The sequence below is a fragment of the Phyllosticta citribraziliensis genome (assembly GCF_038025025.1).
Source record: "Phyllosticta citribraziliensis strain CPC 17464 chromosome Unknown J3D65scaffold_1, whole genome shotgun sequence".
In the NCBI taxonomy this organism is placed as follows: Eukaryota; Fungi; Ascomycota; class Dothideomycetes; order Botryosphaeriales; family Phyllostictaceae; genus Phyllosticta; species Phyllosticta citribraziliensis.
The window spans coordinates 259,163-279,471 of NW_027117338.1; the positions used below are offsets into that span (position 1 = coordinate 259,163).

The 20,309-nt window shown below is 57.4% G+C and overlaps 7 protein-coding genes across 7 annotated transcripts; 5 read left to right on the top strand and 2 right to left on the bottom strand.

Moving 5' to 3' along the window:
* Positions 1–673: 673 nt before the first annotated feature.
* On the top strand, positions 674–1,978 carry J3D65DRAFT_643315 (luciferase-like domain-containing protein; the record flags this gene model as incomplete). The annotated part of the gene is made up of 1 exon (XM_066802081.1): positions 674–1,978. The coding sequence occupies one exon, from the start codon at positions 674–676 to the stop codon at positions 1,976–1,978; it is 1,305 nt and encodes a 434-aa protein (XP_066659304.1).
* A 356-nt stretch (positions 1,979–2,334) lies between these two features.
* Positions 2,335–4,560, top strand: J3D65DRAFT_4544 (uncharacterized protein). Its single transcript, XM_066796382.1, has 5 exons — positions 2,335–2,528; positions 2,586–2,879; positions 2,929–3,810; positions 3,857–4,014; positions 4,066–4,560. Exons 1-5 carry the CDS (start codon positions 2,486–2,488, stop codon positions 4,351–4,353), a joined length of 1,665 nt encoding a protein of 554 aa, XP_066659305.1. The 5' UTR covers positions 2,335–2,485; the 3' UTR covers positions 4,354–4,560.
* A 900-nt stretch (positions 4,561–5,460) lies between these two features.
* J3D65DRAFT_608396 (Molybdopterin-binding domain of aldehyde dehydrogenase-domain-containing protein) lies at positions 5,461–10,181 on the top strand. Its single transcript, XM_066798577.1, has 3 exons — positions 5,461–6,176; positions 6,233–8,267; positions 8,325–10,181. Exons 1-3 carry the CDS (start codon positions 5,748–5,750, stop codon positions 9,941–9,943), a joined length of 4,083 nt encoding a protein of 1,360 aa, XP_066659306.1. The 5' UTR covers positions 5,461–5,747; the 3' UTR covers positions 9,944–10,181.
* A 1,489-nt stretch (positions 10,182–11,670) lies between these two features.
* Positions 11,671–12,179, top strand: J3D65DRAFT_598741 (uncharacterized protein; the record flags this gene model as incomplete). Its single annotated transcript, XM_066797859.1, has 2 exons — positions 11,671–11,902; positions 11,959–12,179. The coding sequence occupies 2 exons, from the start codon at positions 11,671–11,673 to the stop codon at positions 12,177–12,179; spliced, it is 453 nt and encodes a 150-aa protein (XP_066659307.1).
* A 380-nt stretch (positions 12,180–12,559) lies between these two features.
* Positions 12,560–12,819, bottom strand: J3D65DRAFT_608405 (uncharacterized protein; the record flags this gene model as incomplete). The annotated part of the gene is made up of 1 exon (XM_066798578.1): positions 12,560–12,819. A coding segment is annotated over one exon (235 nt), but the record flags the coding sequence as incomplete, so codon positions are not given.
* A 1,534-nt stretch (positions 12,820–14,353) lies between these two features.
* Positions 14,354–15,514, top strand: J3D65DRAFT_4853 (necrosis inducing protein-domain-containing protein). The gene is made up of 2 exons (XM_066796609.1): positions 14,354–14,820; positions 14,912–15,514. The coding sequence occupies exons 1-2, from the start codon at positions 14,459–14,461 to the stop codon at positions 15,432–15,434; spliced, it is 885 nt and encodes a 294-aa protein (XP_066659309.1). The 5' UTR covers positions 14,354–14,458; the 3' UTR covers positions 15,435–15,514.
* A 79-nt stretch (positions 15,515–15,593) lies between these two features.
* On the bottom strand, positions 15,594–18,698 carry J3D65DRAFT_598743 (uncharacterized protein; the record flags this gene model as incomplete). Its single annotated transcript, XM_066797860.1, has 2 exons — positions 15,594–16,996; positions 17,519–18,698. The coding sequence occupies 2 exons, from the start codon at positions 18,696–18,698 to the stop codon at positions 15,594–15,596; spliced, it is 2,583 nt and encodes an 860-aa protein (XP_066659310.1).
* Positions 18,699–20,309: the final 1,611 nt, after the last annotated feature.

Consider the following 20,309-nt stretch of genomic DNA (forward strand, 5'->3'; position numbering starts at 1 on the left):
ATGTGCCTTCTGGGCCAAATCTGCATGCTCTGTCGCGCGCTGTGGAGCGCAGTAAGATTCCCGAAGACATTCGCACCGAGGTGTTTGATAGCTTGCCATCCCACGAAAGGCCACAAAAAGGAGAATGGGTAGTTATTTGGGGAGGTTTGTCACCACTATTTGGTAGCACTTGTACGGCCGCTAAATCATCACAGGGTCTTCGACAACTGGTATCATGGCGCTTCAACTCGCCAAATTGGCAGGGCTACGCGTCGTCTCCGTAGCAGACATCGCCAAAAACGGCAAAAAGCTGCTGGACTTCGGCGCCGACATGCTCGTCGATCGATTCGACCAAAAGAGAGCGGCAGAAGTAATCCGCAGCATTACCGGAGACCAGCTGCGTTTCGCCATAGATGTGACTGGCCGAGAGTCCGCTGCAATCCTGCAAGACATTCTGGTCAAGTCGAAGAGTAGCCTGCGCCGTCATTTGCTCGGCTACACTGGCTTGCCTAAGCTCAAGAGCGCAGAGGTGCAGCAACACTTGGTCCCTATCAAACTGTTCCACAATGTGCCCGTCATCGGCGACTCCTTGATGGAATGGCTGGAGGACCTGTTGGCTTCCCAGTCGCTCAAACTGCCCGAGATAGAGGTCGCCGATGGTGGTCTCGCCGGAATCAACGCTGCCTTGGATAAAATGAGAAACGGTTTGGTCAGTGGAAAGCGAATAGTCGTTCCCGTCTCACGACCAGGCTCAGAGAATGGCCACTCGACCCACCCCGCGACAAATGGCATCCCACCTGCTGTTGAGAATTCTTCTGATGAGTTTGCCTACGCAGACCAGCTCAATTCAGATCCGGATCGGGTCAAGTTTGCTTACTGGGTCCCAAATGTTTCGGGTGGCCTTGTGGTTTCCAAGATTCCCCAAAGGACCGGCTGGGATCTCAAGTCCAATGAGCGATATGCACGTACGGCGGAACGCGTGGGTCTGGAGTACGGGCTCATGCAGATTCGCTTCATGGCCGGCTACCTTGCTGAGAATCAATTCGAGTCCGTCAGCTTCAGCCAGGCTCTGCTACACAGCACATCGCGCATCCGCATGATTGCAGCGCTGCTACCTGGTCCTTGGCAACCAGCACTTGCCGCCAAACAGATTGCCAGCATCGATCACTACTGCGAAGGTCGCATCGACGTAAACGTCGTTTCGGGATGGTTCAAGGCCGAGATGCAGTCCATCGGGCACTGGTGGCTTGACCATTCTGAACGCTACCGTCGTTCTCGTGAGTTTATCGAATGCCTGCGTGGTGCATGGACACAGGAAAATTTCACCTATCGTGGAAACTTCTACCAGTTCAACGACTGGACGCTCAAGCCGAAGCCGCTGTCACTGCCTGGACGCCCTCATCCAGTCATTTTCCAGGGCGGCAACAGCAACGACGCTCGGGAGAACGGGGGCGCGGTTTCGGATGTTTACTTTATGAATGGCAACACACTCGAGGGCCTCATGGACCAGATCGCGGATGTAAGGGAGAGGGCGAAGAAGTACGGACGCGAGGGCCAGGTTAGGTTCGCGCTCAACGGCTTCGTCATCTGCCGCGACACGGAAGAGGAGGCCGTCCAAGTGCTGCGCGAGATCCAAGGCAAAGCGGACGTTGACGCGATCGAAGCCTTCCGGGAGCAAGTCCAAAATGCTGGCGCCAGCACATCCAACAAGACCGGGATGTGGGCCGGGAGCGAATTCAACGACCTGGTGCAATATAACGATGGCTTCAAGACCAAACTGATTGGCACTGCACAGCAAATCGCCGACCGGATAGTGATGCTCAAGAGCCTAGGCATCGACATCATCTTGACGGCCTTTTTGCACTATGATGACGAGATCCAGCTGTTTGGCGAAAAGGTGATACCGTTGGTGCGGCAGCTGGAGAGACAGGGCAGAGGAAAGGACAGAGATTTTGAGATTCGCCTGACTGGAGATGTGTACAAGCAGGGGAAAAAATGACGGAGCGCCATTGTCGCGAGGTGATCGTGAGCGGCGATGGCGCATGGGTGGTGACCAAGTTCTGGAAGCGCTTTGTCCGCGTCTTGTTTGGATGCTTGTGAAGGTTGAAAATGCTGCGCTGGCTTGCTGCTTTTCTGCTGGTGTCGATAGGCTGGTGATGAGTGTTGATGAATGCGATGAGTCGAATCTCGCCAATGACTACAGTACTGTGAGAGTGCTTCATGATTGTGTGGCCAACGGTGGTGGACCAGGTGGTGGTTTTGGATTTGCCTGAGGCGACGCCAAGAGGCGAGCGCAAGCGAGTTCCGAATTTGGCGCTAGCGGGCAATCGCTTTCTTCAGCTTCGGTTTCCTCTTGTCGCGCAACGTCTTTCTCACCACCACCGACACTCCTTTCGCCCGATCGCAAAGCTCCCTCAGCTCTGAGATTCTGCCCTCGGTCGACACTCTCCCCTCTCGCGACAAGCACCCCACTGCTTTTGTATCTCAGCAAGGGCATTCGTGTGCAATGGCGGCTCAACCGGACATTTCGCAGATTCTCGCTGCGTTAGGTGCGATGATCCGCCAGCCCAGCCTCACTTTTTCCAGAAAGCTGACATGCAGACCAGCGGCTACCAATCGAACTGGAAACACTCCATCGCAGACGCCTTCTCAACCGCCTCCTCAGCAGCAACCGCCGCCGAGTCTACCCCAGGGCTACCCGCCTGCCTACGTGCCCACCCCGCCCGCTGGCGTCCCCGCTTACGGACTGCCGCAACCCACAAACTCTGGTAGCGTTGATTTGAGCTCCATCAAGCCTGTAAGCACCGGCTCAGTCAACTTCTCAGATGTCCTTGCGAGGGCACGCAACATTGCGACTGAGAAAGGACTGCAGCCCTTCAACGGCGGCAGGTCTAGCACCGGTAAGACTATCAAGCTCCTGCGCGTTGATTTCCAGCTGACCATGACCAGGTCCTCCTCGCGATGATCCCAGACTAGCAGGCCGACCCTATCGTCACTCGCGTTCGCGTTCGCGCTCTCCTCCTCGTCGCGACGCGTACCGCGACAACTACAACCCCTACCGCGATGAGCGACGCGACGACCCGCGCAGATCCGGATCCGGATTCGTGCGGGACAGATCACGGTCACCTCCGGCTCGAGGCCGCGACACCTTTTCTCCCCAACGCAACTATGGCGGCAGGGACCGCTCGCCGCCCGACAGCGAAACCATCACCATCGAGTCGTCGCTCGTCGGCCTCGTGATTGGAAGGCAGGGTGAGAACCTTCGCCGAATCGAGCAGGACACTGGCACGAGGATTCAATTCATCACTGGCCCAGAAGCGGGCGGACCGCAACGCCAGTGCAGAATTTCCGGAGCCCCCCGCGCTCGCATCGACGCAAAGCGGGAGATCTTCCGCATCATCGACGAGAATGGTGGCCAGGTTTCGCGAGACGCTCAAAGAGGCGGCAGCAGAGGACCCAAGGCTCAAGCTGCCCTCATGCATTCTGGAGAAAATAGCGTGCAGATCATGGTCCCGGACAGGACTGTCGGCCTCATCATCGGACGCCAAGGAGAAACGATCCGCGACCTCCAGGACAAGAGCGGCTGCCACGTCAACATTGTTGGAGAAAACAAGAGCGTGAATGGCTTGAGACCAGTCAACCTCATCGGCAGCAGAGAAGCCGCCGCCAGAGCCAAGGAACTAATCCTCGAGATTGTGGACAGCGACACTCGCGCAGGCCCTCCTGCAAAGGAGAACAACCGTCCTGCGCAGCTTGACGTGGCAGGCCCTGGAAAGATCAATGACACCATCATGGTCCCGTCGGAGGCAGTGGGCATGATTATTGGAAAAGGTAAGCCTCCAATGCTGTCGTTCAGGTTCATTGCTCACACGCGCAGGTGGGGAAACAATCAAGGAGATGCAAAACTCCACAGGCTGTAAGATCAACGTCTCTCAGGCGTCTGGAGCCGACATTGAGCGTGAGATTGGTCTGGTTGGCACGCGCCAGTCGATTGAAGACGCCAAGCAGGCCATCTGGGAAAAGGTTGACACAGTGGTCAGTGACCCCGACTCCCATTCTTATTGACAACACTCTGACCGTGGACAGCGTGAAAAGAACGGCGGAGGCGGTAATAGGGGCCGTGGCCGTGACAACGATCCGTATAGTGACCGCTACTCACAACCCCAGCAACAACCGTCGTATGCCCAACAGCCGGCGGCAGGAATGCCACCGCAGCAGCCCGCAGCCGCGGGACCGGGCGACGGTGCTGCCGCTGCAGGTGCTGACCCATATGCTATGTATGGCGGGTACCAAAACTACATGGCCATGTGGTATGCTGCGATTGCGCAACAACAACAAGGACAGACGCCAGGCCAGCAACCTCCAGGAGCATAGACGGCAGAGCGTGACGTCGTGATACCGTGACACCGATGCTTAGAGGACCGAACAACAGTGCATCTGGCACTCGACTATTGCTTGCACACGTGCTTGACGATGGCTGATGGTCTCATGCTGCATACGTATGGCTTGCTCTCCGGATTCCGCCTCGACTTCGGATGCTCTGATTCTCACTCTGACATGGTACCGTCGGCGCCGCCTAAAGCTTGCACGACCGAGTTTTGCATCTCATGCTTGATCTGATCGTCCTTCTGGATCGACGACTTGAACTGCTATGGCTATGCGATGATGGCGATGCTACTCTCTTGATGCGCCCGAACGTCTGGTATCAAGCCCTCTGGTTCTCTCTTCTCTCGCCTACCAAAGACTGGGCAGCAAGCATGCACCCGAGCACGAGCGGGTTTAAGCGTAATGACAAGGCCGGCGGGTATAGTGGATGCAACATGGCCCGTCTTGTCCTCCTCGGAATTCGAAAACAAAAAAAGCTACCTCTCCGACATGGTTCCACACCACGTAGTAATTGGCACCCGACACTCGTATAAAGAATTGAATACAAAAAAGCAGCCGGCATGGTCGGCGGCGGCAGCAGCCATTCCCGGCTGCTTTGACTTCATCTACTTCCCCTGGCTCCCTTGGAAACGTGGCAGACTGGCAACTGTTGATTCGTCGTTCTGGCTCGACGCGATGCTGGATGGCCGGCAGGGCAAGGTGTCGCTGGTGGTCATTGGTTGGGGCAGGTGGTTTAACCTTTGAGCTTTGGCAACGAGTGGTCAGTGGAACTGGTCTTTTCTGTACTGCTGGAGTCGGCTTCTTTCGTGTGCGGTCTTCTTTTCGTAGCTTACAAAATGGAGTTGATGACTTCTCTCACTTGTTTGACCCAGGGTGAGCCGGCTCGCGCGCTATGGCTAGCGGACAAGCATGGCGAGGGCACATCAGGGACAGACAGGACCCTTTTGGTCGACTAGGACAGCCAGTGATAATGTAGCCAAGACGCTGCTGACAGCTTGGACTCACGTGGGCCGGCGGCATGTGCACGAAAGCGTCAAGGATTGGCATGCCCCGCCCTGTCGGGCCTCGCCGCTCAGCGCCTCGATACATCGACGAGCTGCAACCATTGCACGTAAAAGACGAACAACCTCTTGATAAGACCTGCCTGGCGTTAAGCGACTTCTCACGCCTCCAGGTCTTTTCCTTCTCCGTTTCTTTCCTTTACTCACCTTCTTCTCCTGTGCCTTTTCCCTTTCTTTCCTACTTACCTTCCTCTTCTGCTACTAGGTCGCCTCTCATATCCCACCACATTCCCGCCACCCGGTAGCTAGACTTGCGATAATACTACTTTTTCCCTCTCTTGCCTTGTTCCTTCAGCTCCCATTTCCTTTCCCGCATTCGCCATGGCTCCGGGCCTGGTTGACCCCGCCGTACCCGCGGCCAGCATAGGCGCCCTCGCCTCTTTAACAACAGAATACGATGACACGCTGCGCTTCTACTTGAACGGCACCAAGATAGTCCTGGACGACGCCGACCCCGAAGTCACCCTCCTGGAATACCTGCGCGGAATCGGCTTGACTGGGACGAAGCTTGGGTGTGCAGAAGGAGGCTGCGGCGCGTGCACCGTCGTCGTCTCGCAATACAACCCGACGACCAAGAAGATCTACCATGCCAGCGTGAATGCGTGTCTGGCGCCGCTCGTCAGCGTCGACGGCAAGCACGTGATAACCGTGGAGGGAATTGGGGATGTAAACGGCCCGCATCCGACGCAGGAGCGCATCGCGAAGATGAATGGAAGCCAGTGCGGGTTTTGCACGCCGGGGATTGTCATGGTCAGTTTTCTTGCTTCTGCGGCCTGCATGCCGAAACCAGATTCTAATTTTCGCAGAGCTTGTATGCGCTCTTGAGGAATAACCCCGAACCGTCCGAACACGATGTCGAAGAGGCGTTTGACGGCAACCTATGCCGTTGCACAGGCTACAGGCCAATTCTGGACGCGGCGCAAAGTTTCAGCGTCAAAGGAGGTGGCTGCGGAAAAGCAACGGCCAACGGAGGCTCAGGATGCTGCATGGAGAAAACAAACGGGGCTGGCGGGTGTTGCAAGAATGGCGCGGCGGCAGAAAATGGAGACAGCCAACCCATCAAACGATTCACGCCGCCCGGATTCATTGAGTACCATCCGGACACTCAACTCATCTTTCCTTCGGCACTGCGCAAGCACCAATTCAGACCACTGGCATTTGGAAACAAGAGGAAACGATGGTTCAGGCCAGTCACGCTGCAGCAGCTTCTCGAGATCAAGAGCGCTTATCCGTCGGCTAAAATCATTGGAGGAAGCACCGAGACGCAGATTGAGGTCAAGTTTAAGAATATGCAGTATACCTCGTCTGTGTTTGTAGGAGACATACCCGAGTTGCGACAATATTCGTTCAACGATGACCACATCGAAATCGGAGGAAACGTCGTATTGACCGATCTGGAAGACATTGCGAAGGAGGCGGTCGAGCATTACGGCGAGGTGAAGGGCCAACCGTTTGCCGCAATTCTCAAGCAATTGAGATACTTTGCCGGAAGGCAAATACGCAACGTGGGAACGCCGGCCGGCAATCTGGCAACAGCCTCCCCCATTTCTGACCTGAATCCCGTCTTTGTTGCCGCCAACGCCACGCTTGTCGCAAAGAGCCTGGAGAAGATTACGGAGATCCCAATGACCGAGTTCTTCAAGGGCTACAGAGTGACGGCGTTGCCTGCTGATGCCATTATTGCGAGTATCCGGATACCCGTGGCCAAGGAGACGGGAGAATACATGCGCGCGTACAAGCAGGCAAAGAGAAAGGACGACGACATTGCTATTGTCAATGCCGCCTTGCGTGTATCGCTGAGTGATGCGCACACTGTTGACGAGATCAACTTGATTTACGGCGGCATGGCACCCACTACAATTGCCGCTAAAAGGGCCGAGCAATATCTCCTCGGAAAGAAATGGACAGATCCTCAGACACTCGAGGGTGCTTTCGGTGCCCTCGAAGAAGACTTTGATCTGCGCTTTGGGGTTCCCGGCGGCATGGCTACTTACCGCAAATCGCTTGCATTCGGCTTCTTTTACAAATTCTACCACGAGACGTTGGCAAAAATCAGTGCAGAGGAAGAGGCCAGCGTCGATCATCAGGCTATTGGAGAGATTGAGAGGGAGATATCGTCTGGACACAAGGACCACGACGCTTCCATCGCGTACGAACAGCAGGTGCTGGGCAAGGGGCGTCCACACGTTGCTGCCATGAAGCAAGTCACTGGTCAAGCCCAGTACACCGACGACATTCCCCTGCAGAAGAACGAGCTCTACGGATGCATGGTCCTCTCCACCAAGGCCCACGCCAAGTTGCTGAGCGTCGACCCCTCCGCCGCGCTGGACATGCCCGGCGTCGTCGACTGGGTCGACCACACAGACCTGCCCAACCCCCAGGCCAACTGGTGGGGAGCTCCAGTTTGCGACGAAGTCTTTTTCGCCGTCGACAAGGTCTTCACCGCCGGCCAGCCCATTGGGCTCATCGTCGCAGACTCGGCGAAGCGGGCAGAAGCCGGCGCCAGAGCCGTCAAAGTCGAGTACGAAGAGTTGCCCGCCATCTTCACCATCGAGGAGGCCATTGAACAGCAGAGCTTCATGGACCACTTCCGTTACATCAAGAAGGGCGATACCGAGGAAGCGTTCAAGAGCTGTGACCATGTTTTTGAAGGAGTCGCCAGGATGGGTGGGCAGGAGCACTTTTATTTGGAGACCCATGCTTGCGTCGTCATTCCTAAGCATGAGGATGGTGAGATGGAGGTCTGGAGTAGCACGCAGAATCCCACTGAGACGCAATCGTACGTCGCCCAAGTTACGGGCGTCCAAGCGAACAAGATTGTGTCGAGGGTCAAGCGGATGGGTGAGTCCTGTCTCCAAAGATTTTTCTAGGAGAGAATTAAGTTGCTAATGAACGCAGGCGGTGGTTTCGGAGGAAAAGAAACTAGGTCGATACAGCTTGCTGGCATTCTTGCCGTCGCTGCGAAAAAGGCAAAGCGTCCTGTTCGCTGTATGCTCAACCGGGACGAGGATATTCAGACCACAGGAGCTCGCCATCCCTTCCTTGGTGTGTGGAAGGTGGGAGTCAATAAAGATGGCAAGATTCAGGCACTCGACGTGGACATTTTCAACAACGCCGGATGGACGCAGGACCTCAGTGGCGCCGTCATTGACAGGGCGTGTACGCACGCCGATGGAGTCTACAAGATTCCCAATGTCCACGTCAGGGGCAGAGTATGCCGGACAAACACCGTCTCGAACACGGCGTTTCGTGGGTTTGGCGGTCCTCAAGGCATGTTCATTGCAGAGAGCTACATGGAGGAGGTTGCGGACCACCTCGGCATGCCCGTCGATGAGTTCCGCCGCATCAACATGTATCAACCTGGTGACATGACGCATTTCAACCAGGAACTCAAGGACTACTATGTGCCGCTCATGTACCAGCAGGTCAAGGACGAGGCAGAGTATGAGCGCAGGCGTAAAGAGGTGGACGAATTCAACGCGACGCACAAGTGGAACAAGCGTGGCCTTTCCATCATCCCCACCAAATTTGGCATCTCCTTTACTGCCCTCTTCCTCAACCAGGCTGGTGCTCTGGTCCACATCTACCACGACGGATCTGTTCTTCTCGCTCACGGTGGAACAGAAATGGGCCAAGGACTGCACACTAAGATGATCATGATTGCGGCCGAGGCGCTCAAGGTGCCAGCAGAAGACATTCTCATCTCCGAGACAGCCACGAATACTGTCGCAAACACCAGCTCCACCGCCGCCTCGGCCTCTTCGGACCTCAACGGGTACGCCATTTGGAACGCGTGCGCGCAGCTCAACGAGCGCCTTGCGCCGTACCGCGAGAAACTAGGGCCCACCGCGACCATGAAGGAGATTGCGCACGCCGCGTACTTTGACCGAGTCAACCTCTCTGCCAACGGCTTCTACAAGACGCCCGACATCGGGTACACGTGGGGCGAGAACAAGGGAATGCCGTACTTCTACTTCACGCAAGGCGTGACGATGGCCGAGGTAGAAATCGACACGCTGACGGGCGACTGGACGTGCCGACGCGCCGACATCAAGATGGACGTGGGGCGCAGCATCAACCCAGCCATCGACTACGGGCAGATCGAAGGCGCGTTCGTCCAAGGGCAGGGCCTCTTCACGACCGAGGAGATGCTGTGGCACCGCGCGTCCGGCTCCCTTTTCACCCGTGGCCCCGGCGCCTACAAGATCCCCGGCTTCCGCGACATCCCGCAGGTCTTCAACGTCAGCCTGCTCAAGGACGTCAATTGGGAGAATCTGCGCACCATCCAGCGCAGCCGCGGCGTCGGCGAGCCGCCGCTCTTCATGGGGTCGGCCGTCTTCTTTGCCATAAGAGACGCGCTCAAGGCGGCTCGCAAGCAGTGGGGCGTCGAGGATGTCTTGAATCTGAGAAGCCCGGCTACGGTGGAGCGCATTAGGGTTAGTTGCGCCGACCCCATCATTCGTCGCGCAATGGTGGAGCCGAGGGAAGGCGAGAAGAGCTTCTTCGTCAGTATATAGGGCGGCTGTTGGTTGTCGTGGTGAGGCGTTGCATTCTGCTTTTTCCGGTCGAAAGTCGAAACATGTGCGATTTCTGGGGCCGTCTTGTAGGTGTGTAGGCGTCGTTGCCTTTTGGGAGCATTCATTCACCATTGCCACTGCGCTTGGGGAGCAGTCGTCCGCTAGTCCTGGGTTAAAAATAAAAATAAAGCAACGAATGAGAGAGCGCGAATGCTCTACTGGCATCTGATATTTCAAGCTTGGCCTCCGCTAGTACTGTCCCACAGCTTGCACTTATCAGGACCACCGTGACGTTTTGACGAATAATGCTCGACGGCGACAAGCAGCAGCGCGAAAAAGAAAGATAAGGCCTAGACATATCAACTTGGTCGGCTCCGGAGGCGCCTACAAATAGTCAGCGTCTCCCGCGCGCGCGCTTCGTCTTTGAGACAATGTGGACCAGCCGGCGCCGCTGATTGCCAACGTCTCTGCGCCACATGAAAGATGCGCACCCGACCTCACCAGCCGCCCGCCCAATTCTATTCTTGTTGCTCGACCACCACCGCCTCGCATCTCGACAACTCCTCCTTCAGCCTGTGACGCACGTATTCCGTCGACCAGCAAGTTTTGAAGCCGGCTTGCTTCTCGAGCCGTCCTTGACGCCATGTGGCGAGCCAACAAGTGGATGGAGGAGCAATACGAAGCTGTCCGGGGGATCGCTCCGGACGTGTCGTGACGCTTGACGTCGGTCAACCGGTCCATCAGCGGGCGCACACACGTCATGCCGTGGGCGGCTCGTGTAAAGAAAGAGAGGGAACGGTACGGATAATAACGCTGCGCACGTTATTAACGGCAGAGTTGACGGCAGAGGCAGCAGAGGGAGCAGCGGCGAGCTCGTATTTGCAACCAGCGAGGTGAGTGGCGATGGCGATGGTGCAAGGCGAAGCGACGAGAGGCCATGCGGGTAGCCGGCAATGTGGTAGCGAACGCCGCTGACAGCGAGCAGTCAGGACGTTCCATGCTGGTGTTGAGCACTGCCGCAACTAGGTCGGACAAGCGTGCGAGCCGGCCACTTTGTTGACCGCTGGATCGCGAAGAGACTACTCTGCAGAACGACGTTACTCGGCAGCTCCCTCTCTCGACTGGCTATTCTCGACAACCGACCGACCGGCCGGCCTGCCACCAGACCATCACACCAGCCACTCGGCCTCGCTCGCCTCTATTTCATCCCCGAAAATAGAAACCAACCCACGGCAAGCCTAAATTCATTTCCCGCTACGTTATTGTACCTTACAGCGTGTCAGCGAGCCAACCGCATGCGGGCGCGGCGGGCCGTCGCCCAGGAAGCCCGGCTCGAGGCGGAAGGGCTGTCAGACTGGCTAGTGGCTGGAGCGTTTTCGTATTGCAACGCTACATGACAACCATTGCTGATCCAAGCGAGCCTGCAGACGGTAAACGTGCAGAAAAGAGGGAAGCTTGGGGGAAGGCCTGCCTCTCTCTCTTTCGTTCTCTCTGACCTCAGGGGGCGGAGGTTCATCGTACCGACTGGCTGTGCTTCGACCATCCCATCCCTTCCACGTCCTATAAAGGCCGCCGTGCTGAACCCGTCTTTGTCCTTGCTACTGCACATCCATCCCTCTTCGACTCTGAAATCGTCTGAACGTCATTGCTTTAAGCATTTAACCTTAATCGATAATCTTATCACTCCACCTCCTTTCTCCGCAACTCCACCACCGCCAACAACAACAATGCGTTTCCAATCCATCCTTGCCGCCGGCGCCTCTCTGCTCGGTCTCTCCGCCGCTCGCCTCGTCGGCGTCAAGGTCCCCTCCACCATCGCCCCCGGCGACTTGATCAACGTCAAGCTGGTCAGCGAAAACTACATCCAAAGCGTCTACGACGTGTCGGTAGCATTCGGCCTCGCACCCGACGCATCATACGGCTTCGCACTCGGCAGCGTCGCGGGAGCTCAATTCCTCGGTAAGACCAAACCCCCTATGTTCGGCCTCGTAAGTTCGAAATATTAACGTCACCAGGCCCCGGCAACTCAAACAAGCTCGAGGACATCCAGGTGCTCATCTCGCTGCCCAACGACGCGCCCACCGGCCAGCAGATCTTCGGCGCCGCCGTGACCAGCTTGTACGGCGCCAGCTCCAGCCCGGTCATTTCGAGCTTCAACGTCACCGTCACGGTTGGCGACAAGACGAGCGACGACTACGTGCAGAGCGAGGGCTTCCAGTCTTTCTCGCCTTACTAAGCTATGGCGTGACGAGAAAAGAAGCGAAAAAGGGGCTTGTTTCTGGCCGTGTCATGATTATGGCGCTATGATTTGATCTGGAGGCTGCATGGCATTGCATGTGGCATACTACTCACACCCCTTTTGTGGTTCGTGGGGGAGAGAGAGGGGGAAGAACGCATTCTTGTCGATATGATTGCTTGCTTGCTTGTTGTTTGGCGACCCTTGTGCTGGGTGCAAAAGACTTGCTTGCGACACTGTCCTTAGAAGCATTGCGCTTACGCCACATTACGAATTGCATCACCATCACCATCATCACCCTTCGTCTTCCTGAAAAGTCGATCTGGTTTCTGCTTCTAAATTTGCGGCCTTGTCTTCTCCTCGCGTATCAGTATTTGACAGCTCTTATTTCTAATACTATACGCACTATACATGCGCTTCTACTCTGCGCATCATTCGCCGCCTAGCTTTCATCATCCGTAGGCCACCAGCTGTCCCGTTGCTTTTGCCTATGTAGCAACCATTTCTTCTCTCACTGGCAGCAGCAGCAGCAGCAGCGCCACCGCTGCCCATCCCGCGGCTGAGCGCGTAGGTGGCTGTAGCTAGCAGCGTAAGCATTTTGTCGATCAAGCACAAGCGCTGCGCGGGAGGGGCGTCCATAGCGGGTGGATGTAGAAAGAAAGGAAAGCTAGCACTGCGTATACGCTGGGAGCAGTCGTCCGCCAGCAGCACAGTCAGCGCTTAGGCAGCCAGGCTGTCGTCCATCAAAAAGAAACCAGCCAAGCGAGCAGCAGCACAGCCAGACTCGAACGCCGGCACGCGCACTTTCCTATTCGGGTAGCCGAGCGCCTGCGGCCGGTCACCGCACGCCGCGGTGCAGACTAGTGGCAAAAGGCAAATGGCAAAAGGAAAGGTGAAAAAGGAAATGTACCAATTGGATAGGAACACCAATGTTGGTGCTCCTATCCAATATGGGGTTTGGTGTTGCGGAGGGGGGTTATATGGTGAGCTTTGGAGGTAGGAGGGAAGGAAGGAAGGAAGGAGTGGGGTAGGTGGTCTGCTGCTCTCTTCATCACTGTGCGTTTTGAGTTGGTTGGAGCTGCTGAGGCCCATGGTCTGTGGTGACAATAGAAGGGAGTCTGTAAATGGAACATCGTGACTTGTCCGCGGAAACTGTAACGTGCGGAAACCGAGATTGGATGAGATGAAAGGCTGGATATTGCTGAAGGAGTCGCAGATACGGAGCATCCAGTTCCTGAAAGTAAGGAGGGTCGGATAGGATCTAGATTTTTTTTTTTAAAAAAAAAAAAAAATGGGCAGTGAGGTTTCGCACCCGCCCGACAATCGGCGGGGCCTGCCTTTGTAGTGATACATTCCGGGCATCAACGGTTGACGGAAACCAACGATGGTGGGCAGAACGAGAGCGGCAACCACACCCGCCGTTGGGAAACGGTGGTGTTTATAAGAGGAAGTCAAAAGAAGAATGGAGGAATATTAACTCGACAAACTCTCAACACGACGAATCCGTATTCGTATGCAGACGCGAAAGTGGTCGGTTGTGATGGTGTTGTAACTCGCCCTATCCCTGTGCGCATCCCATCCCGACTACAACACCTCCAGTCCGCTCCCGCCCCATCTCCCCACAAAACTGATCCACGTCTCGCAAGAATTTCCTATGCCAACCGCACCTTTCCTGCGCCGAATCGGACGACTCCACCGCCGCCGCTCCCGAGTCTCCGAGCGCAGAGTTCAGCCTCCCGCCGCCCGAGCAGCGGTGGCGCGATTGGCTCCCCGCGGTAAGACGACGTGCAACACCTGCACTCGAGTCAGAGAAGCGAACGCGACGTCCTGACAATGCGGAAGCAATCACGCGTCGCTCGAGAGCGGTAGCAACTATGGCCCGACTGCAAAGTGTAAGTGAGCCTCTGGCTGCGCGGTGTGTCATACGTTGCGAGGGCAGTTGGGCGCCATTGCAGCAGCGGTTAGGGCGGCGCGTCAGTCTTTTTTGGCTTTCATGGATGTGGATGTCTCTGCTTGTGGGTGCTCAGGGTTATCGCTTCCGGCTGGGCGATGGACGCGATAACGCTTAATCGCGTTCGCACGACTGTCACTTCAAGCGCGTGGCGGCCATCCATGGGGTGATGCGGAGGCTTGGTCTTCCGCGCAGACCCAGAAGGAAAGACCCTGGTCAGAGTCATAGGTGAGTACGTAAATAAGGAGCAATCAGTCGAGCTGGAGGTCAATTTCGTACAACCTTCGCCGTACGCCTTTGAGAAACACTCGGAATTTGCGTACCAATCATGGCAGACATCTTCCACGCGATGCCTCCCGCCGCCAGCACTGTCGCCATCTGGTTCCACTACCGCCGCCTCGCCTCGACGTGGTTCCCCAACTTCTTGCTCAACCAGGACTCGCTGGTGCCGACGCTCTGCGGCGTCTTGTGGATGGCTATCGGCGGTCACTTTGTCGGGAAGTCGCTGTTTGGGCGCAGACCCAGGATGGCGATGCGCTGCTCGGTCGACTCGGGCCCCAAGGTGCGGCCGTTGCCGGAGATGGTGCCAAAGGGCGTCCCTGGCGAGCTGTATCGCATTTTCAGACCGTATCTCGTTGTGGAAGGGGGATGCGCGCCGCTGCCGGTCGTGGATGAGGAGGGGAGTACGGGGTGAGACTACCAAGATCTTTCACGGAGGACGTCACCATCACTGGTACCTATTTATCTATTAGCGCAGGACTTGCTGACCATGTCATGGCAGATGCGGATTCGCGCCGCCAGACGAAGAGTCATCCGACTACTTCAGCGACAAGGAGGGACAGGTCTACGTGCGCTCCGGCTGGCACCGGCACCAGTTCGCCATCATGTACGCGTGGTACTTCCACAGCATCAGCCACTGCCACGAATGGCAGGCCGCCGTCGTCTGGGTGCGCGGCCCCAACCACGACCGCCCGACCATCCGCGGCGTGGCCTTGACCAAGAGCGGCGAGTGGGTCAAGACGAGCACGCCGCACCTCGACGGCACACACGTCCTCGTCGAGCACTGCAATAATGACCCGCTGCGCGATGGTGACGGCGACCGCTTCCTCGAGTATCAGAGCAACCCGCTGCTGGGCCATGGACTCACCACCACTCCTGTTAGTGGCACATCCCATCCTATCGCTGCCTGGGAGTGTGTTCCGCAGGCGACCAGGGATGCGCTGCAGAACATAGACTTTGGCCTCGCGCGGGTCCCTATCATAGACGGCATCTTTGAGAAGATGATTGAAGAAGCATTCTTTTGATTGTCTGGTATCAAAACTTCGTAATGACCCGCCTTCGACCGTCCTTCAAACCATCGCGTGCCAGGGGTATTATTCCGCCCCCAAAAACGAACCGCAAAATCCCTCCGACCCGCCGTCTAGAATCTTGCCGACCAACAAGTCGAACATCGTCGCTGCGTTTTAGCCAAGGGCGAACCAGTAGTGCTCCGGGATCGGGTTCATATACTCTGACGTCTCGTCGTCGGCGTCGTAGTCCAGGTCGGCCATTCCGTCGTAGTATATCTGGAGTGAGTAGTACAGCTTCACGTCTTCTTCCGGCTCTCCAAAGAGGCGGCGCAGGTTGAACGAATCTTCGTCTTCCAGGTCCTTCGTCTTCTTCCGCGGGTCGTAGAGCAGGCCGAGGTAGTACGCCTCCTCGTCCTCCCACGCGTCGTCCCTGACCTCCTTCCAGTCGGCCCTCGCCAAGGCGAACAGGCGTAGCAGGTGGCACGAGCGATCGCCAAACACGTCGCCGCTCTTGGTCCTCGGGCCGTACAGCAAGTCGAGGTAGAACGGCTCCTCCTCGTCTGTCTCGACGCTCGTCAGATCCGACACCGACTGCGAGCCCACGACGCCACGGCCGGGCATGTTGCTCAGAGCCGGGCCCCAATTGCCATCGCTGTCCTCGTCGACGGGCTCCGGGACGGCGCTGAGGTCGTAGCCGGCGGCGCCGGCGCGGATGCAGCCCTCGACCCAGTCGGCAACGTAACCCATCCACTCGCAATAGCCGATCATCAGGTCCGACACGATGTAGCCGTCGGCGTGCGCGACCCAGTCGCCCGCGCTCGGCGGCGCCACGACGGCGCAGCGCGGCACCTCCGGGTACGCGCCGTGGTCGACGTAGTACTGCTTGTAATGGGATTCGAGGCCGCCGCCGCTGCGCCGCGCGCCGCGCCACGGGTACAGGTAGAAGCGGTAGACGCGGTTGGGTTCGCCGGGCGCCAGCTTCGGGACGTGCACGACGACGTCTTCGGACAGGCCGCCGCGCGCGTCGCGCAGGAGGGGCAGGTAGTGGACATGATTCTCCTCGCCGGGCTTCGTCTTCAGGTCCGGCAGCGGGGGGAGGTGGTACGGGTCGGGCTTTGGCGATGGATTGAAGTGCGGCCACTCGTCGCCACCCTCGAGGTCCTCGACGATGTACAACTCTGCGTTGTACGGGGTGTTGACGCGCGTGTGGATGGTCCAGACCTGGCTGTGCCGGGGGATGAACTCGAACGGGTGGTAGAAGGCGCGCATGCGGTAGCTGTAGGGGTGGACGCTACGTTGGAACTCGTACTCGGGGAAGAAGTATATCATGTTCCGCGCTGAGGCGTCGGGGCCGATGGCAAAGAACGAGCGCACGCCGGCGTTGCTGGCAATCTGCAGTTGGACATGTTCTTCAATTTCCAGCTCCAGTCCGCCGATTAGAGCCGTGCTGGAATGGTCTGCAGGCTGGATAGCTGGAGAGCTGGGCGAAAGCGTCTCGGTGGACGTTGCGTCGCTGGTGTCGCTGGTGTCGGCTGAGGCGTCGGATGATGACATGATGGGCGCGTCGCGGAGGAGTGCTGGCGAGCAACGAGATGGAGAACGACGCTGGTTGAAGTTGAGAGGGATCGCAGAAGGTCAGGCAAAAGTTTCCAAGGAGTTAGAAGGGCGCATCTCTTCTCGGCGTTGTGGTGTCGTCAAGTGATGGGTTCGTGACGCACACCGCTGGTTCCCACGCCGACGCGCGCACGACGACTCATACTCTTTCCCGACCCAAAACTCGAGACCGTGAACCAGCGCGAGAAGCGACAGCTATGCTGAGCTTTGCTGAAGGGCTTGCGCAACAGGAGATGCGCACGTAGGGAAAACGGGGTTCAGGGGTAAGCTGATCGAAGAGGCCAACCCATGGTGTTGACTTCTCCGCAAAACACCAAGACGCAAAGAGACAAGGCACCAGCCAGAAACACAAGCAGCAGCTCAAGACAACAAGCGATCCACGAAGAAAGCAAAAGGCTCAGCAGACTCCAGGAAGCGCATCAAGGCTCCAGCAACGTGCATCAAGCCACCAGCAGCCAGAGCTCCCAGCACCACCGCCAACACACCCAAGCCCAACAGCACCACCGCCCGCGCAACCGCCGCACAAACCTCCAAAACGACTACGACGGCGCCGAAAACCGCGACGCCAAACGCCCACACTTCTTGCAGCGTGGCCCAGAAATCGGCCGCGGCCTCCGCGAGCGCGGGCACGACGTCGTCGACGATTTTGAACGAGCCGCGCGCGACGACGTCGATGGCCAGACTGCCCAGGGCGAGGAAGAGGAGGAGGTGGACGCCGCGGTTGCTCGCGACGGCGTCGATGGCGGCCCAGAATCTGCTCCGCTCGTCGTCCTTCTCGGCCATCAGCGGGAACGCGGGCTCCAGCCCCGCCGACACGGAGCGGTGCCAGGAGCCGCGAAGCGCGGCGTCGATATCTATGTCGGCCGGACGAAGCGGCAGCTGAAGCGGCAGCGCGTCTGGAGCGTTGCCTTTCGTGCCGTCGCTGCTTCTGCTGCGCTGCTCGTGCCACGACGTGACGCGCGCCCAGGTGCGACAGGCGTCGATAGTTGATCGGGGGAGGCGGACGCCGCGCAGGTCGGCGAAGCCGTCGTATGCGGCAGGCGTTTTGTCTCCGAACGGGGCGAGCGGCGCGGTGGGCGCGACGACGGCGCCGCGGACGAGATATTCGCCACGCAGCACGGCGCCAGTCGATAGGTGCGGGAACGCGCGCGCGACGCCGCTGTCTTCGTCCGCTGGGGCGCGCGGGTATTGGTAGATGCGGTAGATGCGGTTCCATTCGTGCGGGGCCAGGCGCGGGACGACGACGTGGATCGTTTGGGAGGGAGCGTTCGCGGGCTGGTCTGCCTCGGTAGAAGTATTCGTCAGGCGGAAACGCAGGGAGCGCGCGGCCAGCAGGTCGTGAGGGTAGTCAAAGGATTGACGTATGTTCGCGGTGTTGCGGAGCAGCGGCCACAGAGCGGGCTCAACGGCTTCGTGGATCAGCACGTCGATGGGGCCCTCTTGGGCGCGGATGTGAATGGTCCATATGGGGTGATTCCGGATTGGCTGTGGTAGTGTATCCGTTCTGTAGGTCGTATAGCGAGAGTTCGTGTAGTTGGACGACGAATATGGCACTTTGGGGAACAAAACGAAGTGGTGGCGTAGATGGCCATCGTGGCCGATGCTGAATGCTGGATCTGGGAGGGTCGTCAGATGGGAATTTGCGAAGCTTGCGAGTGAAGCCATGTTGGCTGGTCAGTGGCGCTGTGGAGTGTGATGAGACGAGGCCGCTGAAGCTTGGGAGACTTGACGACTCGACATCTCGGCTCTGGGTCTTGGACAAAGAGGGACGAAAGAAGCATCGCGAGGAACAAAGAGAAGTGACAAAGGATGGCTGGATTTAGCGACGAGCGGCAAGTTGGTGTTCTGAAGACGGAAATGGACGGGGTTCTTTGTTCGTGTTCAGACAAGGCGAACACGTCAACTCTGCCGACTCTGTTGGAGAATCAGCACAAACACGAGCGAAAGAAACACACAAGACCGTTTGTGAAATTGGAGTTGCTTTACTATTCAACAGGGTACAGCATCTAGTAGCCCTCTACTCCAAGTATGAAAAACGATATGAAGGTTTGCGGATGACTTCGCAGCGTGTCGCAGCAAGACAACCGCTCACGACTTATCGAGGACAAACCAAACCATGAAAATATGCCGTTCAGTTTCCCTATCAAACGTCAGCTTAACCGCAGGGGTAGGGGCTTACCTTTGCTTCCTCGGATTACAAAGAGGAAGAGCGACGCCGCGTTTTCCGTCGCTGTCTAATTCTTGATTCGGAAGCGCTAGGATGTCGTGCTGTTGTGGTATGCGTCAGCAGGAACAGAAAGAGGAAAGGAGAGAGGGGGGCGGGAGGTAATGGAGAGGGAGAGGGGGGTTCGATACAAACAAACACTTACCTGCTCCACTGCCCCATCCACGGGATACGACCACGCCGGTAGGATTATCGAATTAAGTGGTGGTCGACGATCGAAGCGTGTCAACCTACTCTCCGTCAGCTTTCTTTCAATTCAATCCGCTATCAAAGCAAACAGACAAAGCGAGGGAGAGGAGGGGCGCGACTCGAGACTCACAATCCACTTGCCGACAGCTCTTTCGACGGCCTCCGACTAGTCTTCTTCGTGGAATGGAATTGAGTATCCTACACACGTTAGCATATCTCAGGGGCGGGGGCTTACCTTCTCTCTTTCTCTCATTTTCTGTCCTCGGTCCGGCGAATGCGACGTACCGTAGTCGACGTACAGGCGTTTACGCGTCGGTCGGTCGGCCAGGTCGTCGTCTCTACCTACGACACATTAGCCACAAGCACCGGGAGGGGGGCCTACCTTTTCCTTTTCCAGGGCGCAAGTGTCTACACTCAATCGAAGCGGGCGGCGTGGTGCAAGCTGTTGTGATGTTGTGAAGCAGCCAACGCGCAACCAGAGCGTACTTATACAACCACCACCCACACATTGTTCAAGCGCATTGTCAACGCGACAAAGGAAAACCGCATTTTGTTCGCTATCCGCTACGGAAAGGAAAAAGGGAGAGGAAAAGCAACGCCATTGTTTTAGTCCGGAGCCGCACTCGCGTGCTTTCTTTGTCCAATTGCGCCGTGTCATGGACAAAGCCGGCTGTGGACTAGCTTGCTGGTGCTGGGATGATGGGTGAATGGGATGGGATGGATGGGCGACTTGATGCGCCCCGCTCGCTCAAATGCTCGCTCGGATGTAGTGCAATGCCACGCCACGCCACAAGATGCTGTGTGGGGTGGACCGGTCAAATCAAATCAAAATCAAATCAATCAATCAATCAATCAATGCAATG

Bases quoted from the DNA above. Each gene is read 5' to 3' on its own strand.
- J3D65DRAFT_4544 (XM_066796382.1), top strand. From the start codon at position 2,486: ATGGCGGCTCAACCGGACATTTCGCAGATTCTCGCTGCGTTAG. The intron at 2,529-2,585 runs GTGCGATGATCC...CATGCAGACCAG, and splicing joins GCAGATTCTCGCTGCGTTAG to CGGCTACCAATCGAACTGGA. The intron at 2,880-2,928 runs GTAAGACTATCA...GACCATGACCAG, and splicing joins CGGCGGCAGGTCTAGCACCG to GTCCTCCTCGCGATGATCCC.
- J3D65DRAFT_608396 (XM_066798577.1), top strand. From the start codon at position 5,748: ATGGCTCCGGGCCTGGTTGACCCCGCCGTACCCGCGGCCAGCATAGGC. The intron at 6,177-6,232 runs GTCAGTTTTCTT...TAATTTTCGCAG, and splicing joins GCACGCCGGGGATTGTCATG to AGCTTGTATGCGCTCTTGAG. The intron at 8,268-8,324 runs GTGAGTCCTGTC...TAATGAACGCAG, and splicing joins GTCGAGGGTCAAGCGGATGG to GCGGTGGTTTCGGAGGAAAA.
- J3D65DRAFT_4853 (XM_066796609.1), top strand. From the start codon at position 14,459: ATGGCAGACATCTTCCACGCGATGCCTCCCGCCGCCAGCACTGTCGCC. The intron at 14,821-14,911 runs GTGAGACTACCA...ATGTCATGGCAG, and splicing joins GATGAGGAGGGGAGTACGGG to ATGCGGATTCGCGCCGCCAG.